This window comes from Gossypium hirsutum, chromosome A12 (genome assembly GCF_007990345.1).
Source record: "Gossypium hirsutum isolate 1008001.06 chromosome A12, Gossypium_hirsutum_v2.1, whole genome shotgun sequence".
In the NCBI taxonomy this organism is placed as follows: domain Eukaryota; kingdom Viridiplantae; phylum Streptophyta; class Magnoliopsida; order Malvales; family Malvaceae; genus Gossypium; species Gossypium hirsutum.
In genome coordinates this window covers 105,927,745-105,937,167 of record NC_053435.1, presented here as the reverse complement: position 1 = coordinate 105,937,167, position 9,423 = coordinate 105,927,745, and the positions used below count along the sequence as shown (strand labels likewise).

At 35.0% G+C, this 9,423-nt stretch overlaps 1 protein-coding gene across 1 annotated transcript; it reads right to left on the bottom strand.

The window, feature by feature from the left end:
• On the bottom strand, positions 1-1,931 carry LOC107947206 (transcription factor MYC1). The gene has a single exon (XM_016881785.2). It carries the CDS (start codon positions 1,577-1,579, stop codon positions 152-154), a length of 1,428 nt encoding a protein of 475 aa, XP_016737274.2. The 5' UTR covers positions 1,580-1,931; the 3' UTR covers positions 1-151.
• Between the last annotated feature and the right edge of the window lie 7,492 nt (positions 1,932-9,423).

The window sequence follows — 9,423 nt, the reverse complement described above, 5'->3', positions numbered from 1 at the left end:
TAATTGAAACCTATCTATACGTAGAACATATATAGGAAATGTTAAAGAACTAATGCACGAATAAAACAAGAAACATTGATCAAACAAAAAAACAAAAGAAGGCAAAAAAGAAAAAAAGTGCATCTCACTGCAGGGCTACCTAGCTAGCTACCTAATTCAACGTGCATCTCTGAAGGATTGCAGTACTAAGCATCTCGTCGGTTATGAATATTCCAGTAGGGACTCTGACAACAACATCCTGTAGCATAAGATCATTGACGTTTGATACACTGGCATGGTGAACTGGTAGCTCTAGGTCTCGAAGTGCATCCATCAATCGTGCAGCTGGATGATCGATATCTGGACTTCGAACCCGAATCATAGCTTCGGATCCTACTATCTTCACATCAACTTCCACTGTCTTTGGCCAATAAGTAGAGGATTGTTTCATGGTATTGTCGAATGCGGATTTGGTAGTTTGGTTTTCGAAAACATTGATGGGGTTCAACTTGGATTTTTCAGATTGTACTAGGAGTTGAGCCTCTAGTTTATCGATTTTTGATCTTAGTTCCTTGATGTAGGCTACTGCATCTGAAAGTAATGAGGCTTTGTCCATCTTGGATACGTTTGGAACCACGGAACGAAGTGCGTAGAAACGATGGTTCAGTCTCTCACGTCGTTGCCTTTCTGCTTCAACGTGGTTTATAGGGGATTCTTTCCCATTCCCTGGTTTTCTACCTCTCTTTTTCGACCGGCCGCTGGCATTGAACTCGGTGTCTGCAGAGGCGAAATCCCCATCAGATTCCGATGACGAACGGCCTAAACCTGTAGTTTCTTTCTTGGGCTCGACTTGTTGTTTGTCTTCAAGAATCCGCTCCTTTTGATCACCTGAAACCATTCCAAAATCAACAAAAGGAATACTTGGGGTTGAGATTTGGGGTTGGGAATCATGGGCAGGTTGATTTGAACCCAGGCTGTTGTTGATCCCAGAACTGAATATCGATTTAGTGAGTTGAAGGGTGCCCCAGTCTTCCATGATGATATCAGAAGATCCCAATTCGACAACCCCGAAGGATGTAGGAAGACAAACTAATGTTTGAATCCCTCGCATTCGAGCTTCTCTAACACGCTCACACTGGTACAATTGGAGTTCATGGTCTCCACCCAACCAAATATGGGAGCCTGATCCGAAAGCCTTCCCAAGAATCCCATCACCTACAGCGAATGATCGGGTCATGGATACGGTATAGTACCACTCATAATCAGTCACATCGCCATCTACCATACGGTCCACGTCCATCACTTCATTAAAATAAGCTTGCACCTGATCTTTTCCCGACCTTTTCCTCTCGAAACTGGACCCCAATTTGGAAGGGCTCAGCCTATTGATGGATTTTCCCGTACCATCTCGGGTCCCTCGAAAATAGCCATCGCCCCATGACAAAACAACGCGACCATCAACATCCCTTGAAGCTTGCCAGAAAATGGAGTATACCCACCATTCAGGCCTACTTTGGACGATGAAATGGAGGCGTTGTTGCAAAGTAGGTGAGGCATCTTGACCTAAGGTAATAAGAGAAGACGAAGAAGAGGAAGACATTATTGAATATGATAGTGTGTACTACCGTTTTTCAAAGAGAAAAAAGAAAAACTAACCAAAGCGGACTCAGCAGCAAGAAGAATAAATAAAGAGGAAAAAGAGTGATGATCAAAGTCGTCACTAGGTGGCTATAAACCCCATGGAGCAGATGAGAAAAAAGAGGAAAACTATAATTATTAAGTGAAGTGCTTTGGAGAAAACAAAGTATAATTTTCCGGGGAAATAAAGGACCATCAACCTCATGGTCCTATTGTCAGTCAAATCTTGACATCATTATCACGTGGAAATCTCCTGTTCCAGATTCTCTCCAAATAAGGATGATGACCGGTCTGAATTTTCTTCTTCTTTTTTGTTCTTTATGGCATGGATGGTTTACTCTATTTGATGTGGAGTTGCGGTGCTTCTGTTGGCGTCTTAACCCCTCCACTCATGATCTTAACTTAATTCACACCAGTTATTATGGGGCGATTTCGTGATCATCTTTTATCTGTCTTTTTTCTATTTCCCATGATTTTTAACTATTTTTAGATATTAGGACCATTCCCATCCATATTTTGTTAATTATTCAGCTTATCGTGTCACCTTTAACCCCAACTCAACTCCCAATTAACTACCTTGTTGTTTTAATATTTGATACAAATGTTAATCTATTAAATTAGCTCTTCAACTTTGTTAATTTATTCAAATAACTCTTCCTAGCCTTTTTTTTTAAGGAAAGAAGAAAATAGATTATTATCAAATCGGAATGAAACAAACAAAATTACCCAAAATAAGGATTGGAAAATTATTTTCTTAAGCTAATGGGCTTATCCTATACACTCGACTCCTCATTAGATAAAAGAGTACGAACATCTTAAATAAGAATGGAAGACATGCAACTAGGAGAAGAATTCTAAACATAAGGATTTGCATGACATAAAGCTACCCTTGCAAGAGCATGAGCGATCTTATCAATGTTTCTACTCATTCAACATAAGGACATAAATTGAAAAAAAAAAAAGCTTTCAACATGAGACAGCCTTCAATAATCAAACCCATCATAGAGATAACCTTTTTTTACTCGTTAAATCTTGCGGTACAATCAAACAATCCGTCTCAATGATCACTCTCTCAATTTGCAACGACTTCAACTAAAGCAATGCCTTTCAAATAACAATCATGTGTAACTTTTGGAGCCATAGTTGCTTGGATAAAACCTGTGCGACCTTTGTCAAAATCACCATTTTCATTATGAATGATAGTCGATCAGCTCGTGGCAACATTCTTATAAAAATAACCATATCGATGTTAAATTTGAACCCATTACCTAGCGATTTACACCAACTCTACTTAGAAGTAGAACAACTTAACCTGGAAGGTTGAATACGAGTCATCGTCGTGTGAGCTCCCTACCAAGCCTCCATGTAAGAATATTCAAATTGAACAATTTGGACTACATTATGATCTTTTTTTATTCTAAATAAACTGGTTCCTATGTGTCCATATACTCCATGCTACACCTAACCACCAACTCAGCTCATTATCATCTTGCATATTAAGGTGGTAATAGAGAAACTCCAAGGTTGAATCTTGCAATAGCCTTAACCCAACAATATGCAATACAAATTGAGCTTTGATATACATCATTAAAACATGGTCTAAGTTTTCAACAATCAATCCTTCACTAGATTCAAGAAACCCACAATTCGGGAACTATTTAGCTTTGAATATTTGACTCTGAAGAGGATTGGGATTGTTTATAATCCACCAACTCTATTTGCCAAGCATAACAAGATTAAAGCATCTTAAATTTTGGATACTCATACAACACATCTTCTATGGCTTGCACAAATTTGTCCATGATGCTTAGTGTGTTTTCCTATTTCCATCTATGTCTGACCCCCATCAAAAGAAATTCATCATTTTCTGTAAGGCATCACAAATATTGAAAGGGAGAAGAAAAACACTTATGCAATAAATAGGAAGATCTTGAGGAATAGTTTTCAATACAATTTCTTTACCTTCTTTTAACAACTTATTCTTCTAATTACAAAGTCATTTGCTCAGTTTCTCTCTCATAAAAGAGAATATTTGTTTCTTATTTCGTCTAATAAAGAGGGAATGTAATACCCCATCCGACGTAATCTTGTTAATAGTTTGTATGGGATGAAAGTTAGCTAAGATTTAAATCAAGGCAAGACTAATTTATGTTGTATTTGTCAGAGTGGTAATTGTATGGTTGTACGCCATGAGTGGCAGACTGTATGATTTATAGATAAGACTGCTAATATTTGTATTTTGGGTGAAGTCTAAGTTGTTTTGGTGTGGTCGCTTTAAAAAACCACCAATCAATGTTTCTTTTAGAAAGTCTATGTGTTAAGACCTTCTATTTATGTACGCCAATAAAGGATTGTGGGATTGTGGATCTAAATATTGTCTGTTCGTGCACGTGTGATTTCTATTCAATTCTAGTCATGTTTTAACTAGGATCCAGTTAGAAATACCAAAGTGTTATGATTATTTTTTATGTATAATGACCTATAATGATTATGTTGGTTAAGATAGAATTGAGTTAGCCTTGAATGTTAGCCACATGTTAACCCTAAGTGAGGAAGCTATGAGATATAAATATTGGTGAAAACCTTTGTAGTGGGGTTTTTCCTTCTCTTTCTTTTGCTATGTTATACATTGAAATCCTATTAAAAGGAGTTCGTTGGAGAAAAAGTAACAAGTTATCGAAAAGAAAGAAAGAGGTGTGCATGTGGCAGTAATGAAAAAATAACAAGTTCCTTGAAATCATTTATGAGTATCCAAACCATGTGTTTCTTTTCTATGTTGTGTTCTATTATATATAATTGTCTGTGTGTATGTGCATGATCGTGGCATGATATAGAAATTACTTCCTTGGGGGTATAAACTCGATATCTAGATAAGATGAGCCACTGGTAGGGCATGTTTATTGCAAACTAGAATGGTCTAAGTTTGTGTAACCACTGGAAGGGCATGTTAATTGCTAACCAGATGGGGATATATGATATGCCGCTATTAAGACACGTTAGTTGTTAACCAGTTTGGCGACCACTGGTAAGGTATGTTAGTTACTAAAAAGTTGGCATGAGTGTAAGGTTTTGGTAGTGCATACTAGTTGCTAACTAGCCTAACGTTATGGGTGTTGCCTACGGTAAGACATGTTAGTTGTTAACCATAGCAAATAGCCCTGAACTCATAAGAACACATAGGTGTTCTAAATGATATGATACGAAAAGTCTATTCTGATATGTGAAATCTGAGGTTCAACCTAAGGAAGGTTATGAAAGAGTAAGACAATATGTTTCTTTATGTGTTATAAGATATGTTTTGTATTGAAAAGAATAAGCTAATACGATATTGTGTATGTTTTTCTGATGTATATATCAGTTTTGATGAAAAGAATGGTTAATGATTAAGGAAGTATTTTCTAACTGCTGTTGACGCGCTAAAATCATAATGTATTTGATAAGAAATGATGAGGGATATATTGAACCCGCCCTAATAAGTTTTGAAAGTAAGTATGAGTTCACTTGAAGAAAGGTTGTGATACAAACGTACTTATGAAAAAATACTATGTTAATGGAGAAGCATCAATTTGTTTAAGTTTTACTGCTATGTGGAGGAAATGATATAAGTGTACGCCCAATGTCATGAAAGATGGTATGCATCAGATATGTGAGTATGCTCGGAAGGTTATACGCCAAGGTTAAGTGTTTGCTAATGAGATAAGAGTGTACGCCCGTATGTCTCGACGTATAGAGTCTAATGTATAAGTCTATATTATGAACTTGTAGTGTGAATCTGTTCTCATTTAAGTGTTGATTTTTCTTTTGTGGAACTCATTAAGTTCTTTTGAACTTACCTATTTTCTTTCCTTCCTTCTAGATGGTCTTTATTATGAGCTTGTTGAAGGGACTAAGCTAAAAGAATCATTCTCTACAGTGAGCTTCATTTGTTTTTTTTTTCTAACATGCATATGTTTTGGGGGCGGCATGTAACTCTATTCTTAAAATTAATCTGTAATAAATAGCTTTCTCATTAAATTACATATTTATAAGAATGTGACCCCTTGAGGGATTTGTTAAAGTTTGTTAAGTTCTAATTTACGAAATTATTTCTACTTGTATACGCCAGAATGTTTTATAAATAATCGTTACTATTAGTATTTTATACAAATGAGAGTCTTTCATCAAAAATATTTAAATCCATTTACTTTTATTCTATGGTGTATATTTTTAAATAAACTTGTGTTTTGTAGAAGTTTTCTGAGGTCGCCTAGTTAAGTTAATATGTATTTAAGTTGAACTGAAAATCAAATTATGCATATGACTGTTTTCTATATGTGTAACACTTCAGTTGACCTACGTGGATTAGGGTGTTACAAGGAAGATCAAGATATGTTTCATGATCAAGAGACAAGTAGACTCCCAAAATCGAGCTCACATCTTGTTTGTCATTAAGGTTAGTATTGGAGTTGAAAATACCCCCAATTTTTTTAAGATTAATTGACTGACTGTAAACTTCCTCATAATTCCTCAAAATAGACTTAACGTTTAACATTCTCTTTTTGAGGATTTGAAGAACAGAAAATTTTTGCTTGTAAAGAATAAGTATCACATTGAAAGGTTTACCCTATAAACTAAAATGCCATGGATATCTATCATTGTGCCTTAGCTTTCCTTAGCAAATGATTAAAACCTTTGATACATAATATAATTAAGTATAGGGACATAAGATCTCCTTGACACAATCCCCACTTAGGAATAATCGGCCTAATCTTGCTACCATTAAAAAACATAATAAAATTCATGGTAGAGACACGCATCATAATCCAATTTTTCCATTTCTCATTGAAACCCATTCGCGTCATGAGAAAACGAAGAAAAGACAAATCAACACTGTTGTAATCTTTATTAATGTCGATATTCAATGTTGATTCACCTACCTTTCCCTACCCTTTATTTTTCATGTGGTGAATAATCTCTAAAGCAACCATAATATTTGCAATGATCAATCGGCCTAGAACAAATGTTGATTTTAGAGGAGAAATGATCCCATGAAGTAAGACTTTGATTCGGTTTGCTAGAACCTTCGGAATAATTTTATAAAGGACACTGTAAAACCCAATGGGTTGAAGATCATTCATGTTCATTGACTTGTCTTTCTTCAGAATTTACACTAGGATGATGTTATTAAGAGTCGAAGAGAGTTCCCCTCTATCCAACCAATCATAACAATACAAGTAAACATCATTCCCTACAATGGACAACACTCTAAAAAATGTAGGGTTTATACCATTCGGACTTTGAAATTTACCTGAATTCATCTTTTAAATAACTTTTTTAAACTCATTAATAGTAAAAGGGGCAATCAAATAATCATTATCGCTATTGGTAACATAAGAAGAGACATTGGTGAAAGTACCCACACCTGACCCACTGAAAGCAAAGAACAACTCGTGGAAAAAGTCGTTGACAACCACTGCCATACGGTCTGTATCAATACAGACTTGTCCTTGCTCATTGGTTAACATAGCAATGTAGTTTATTCTCTTTCTATGTGTGGCTTGAGCATAAAAAAATTGGAATTAGTTTCCTCGTATTATTACCAAGATATTTTACTTTTCTTTCTTATCAACATATCCAATGTCACCTTTTCTTAAATCCCTTTTTCTAGTAGCAAGAATTTTATCAAGTTTACCACTACTAGCATTAAACTTTTTAGCATGCATTGAGTAGCTGCAAGGTCCTTCTATGTATTATCCAAACTACCAAGCTTCTTAGCAAGTAAAGAATCTTTCAACTCCATTTCCTTAACAAACTTCTAGTTTTCTTCCTTGAGGTTGGAGTTCTCATCTATTAACTTTGCATTTACATGACATAATTCCTTCCATTTTCCTAGCAGAGTCTTCTAGGTTTTTTGAAACTCTATATTTGAATTACCATCTGATTCACTATTTGTGTCTAAGTCACTCATACTAGGAGAAATAACCTTTGTAGTGAAGGCCATATCAAGAGCTTTTCATCTGAATTTGAGCTGGTAAAAGAATCATAATCACTCCAAGTTACACACAAAGACTTTTTTCTCATAGTGTTTGGACAATCGGCTTGAACACGACCATACTTTTCAAATCATTTACTACATTTCTTTTTTTTCCATGTCAATTCTTTAACCACTTTCAAATTATTTGCTCTATTTAGATAGCTTCTTGAAAGTCCTGTTGAGGTTTAGAGTAAGAAACTCTACTTGTTTTTGAATTCTTTTAATTAAAGTGAAGTCTGTAGTAGGCATCTTATCTATCACTTGGAAAATATTGCTCTTTTCACCTTTTTTCCTACTTCTATTGGTTTCATCAAGATTCATCTAAAAGGTTTGCAAGGACCCAATCAACTCATCAATCCTCGTGTTATATAAAGCTTTTGCTTCCTCAAAGGTTGACTTTAATCGCAAACATTTCAAGAAAATATCTCAACACTTTTCTAACCAGTTTTTGAGTTAGAATATTCATCACTAAATGCAAATACTTAATTAGGCAAGTCATATAACCTTCCATAGAAGTTACAAATAGTTTCATTATTCAAAATCCTCAAGTCTCGAACTTGGTGGTTAACATCTACAGTTTCGATTGCTTCACTGTGTTGGTTCATTCATGGGACATCTCAAGAATTAACCATGCTTCAAGAGTAGTAGTGCATTTAGAAATCCTTTAAATTCCTGACCATCAACACCACATAAGATTGTATTAAGGGCCTTTGAGTTTGCATTTGCAAGTCTTTCTCCTTTGGTTGTCTAAGTAGTCTTAGCTTTGAGAGTTTTGAAACCAAAAACATCAATAATAAGGGGCTCCCAACCATTGAGAATTGATCTCCAAGCCTTCTCATCTAAAAACTTTATGAATATTTCATTATTACTTTCCAATAAGCATAATTTTCTACATCTAACGTATGGATCGTAAAAATAAAGAACCCTCCATCTTAAACAAGTATCAACACTAGGAACACCACTAACTACGTTAAATGAAAGGCTCTAATACCAATTATTGACCTAAACCAGTTGTTGATATGCAAGAAATAAAGTATGAATAGAAGTGACATTAGAAGTGGACACTTCTGATGACATTACAATAAACAATTTAAAGACACGGGACAAGAAATTATTCACGTAGTTTGATTTCCTTATGTTTGTGAAGCCTAACTTAGTAAGATGAATCTACTATCTTTGAAATCTGTACAATCAATGACCCTAGTTCTATCACAACCCATTATAAAATCCTCACTTTTGCACTCAAAGACTAGATCTCGCATGACTGAATTCTCTTTGTAAAATCACTGACAAAAGGTTTCACTATCTTAAATGCACCATTGCAATAATGTTCCACAATGAACTAATAGTTGTGCTCTACATACCTTAATTTTAACTTATGCAAGCCTTGAATATATAAGAGTTTAAGGCTTGTTAAGATAAAGATCAATCACAATCAAGATCCCACAAAAAAAAAAACCTCATAAAAAGTTTTTACAAATATCATCATAAAGTCTAAAATAAATCAAACTTTTCCAAGATAAGTCTTCAATAGAGTCCTAATCCAATCTCATTATTTTAAGGGATTCAATTATTTGATCTGTTTCAATCCAATCTTCAAGGATTTGTTGCTCCATAAGATGAATCTTCTAATATGGGCTAGTACACGTCTACAAAATCATTTAAGTCATTGCCCAATTGGTTTGGTTGAAAAGATTTCCGACTCCCAATAAGACAAGTTATGTTGCCTTTCGAAGTGTTAACTAACGTGGCCACTTTCTTTAGCACTTTGACAGCTACTTAAAAATATGTGC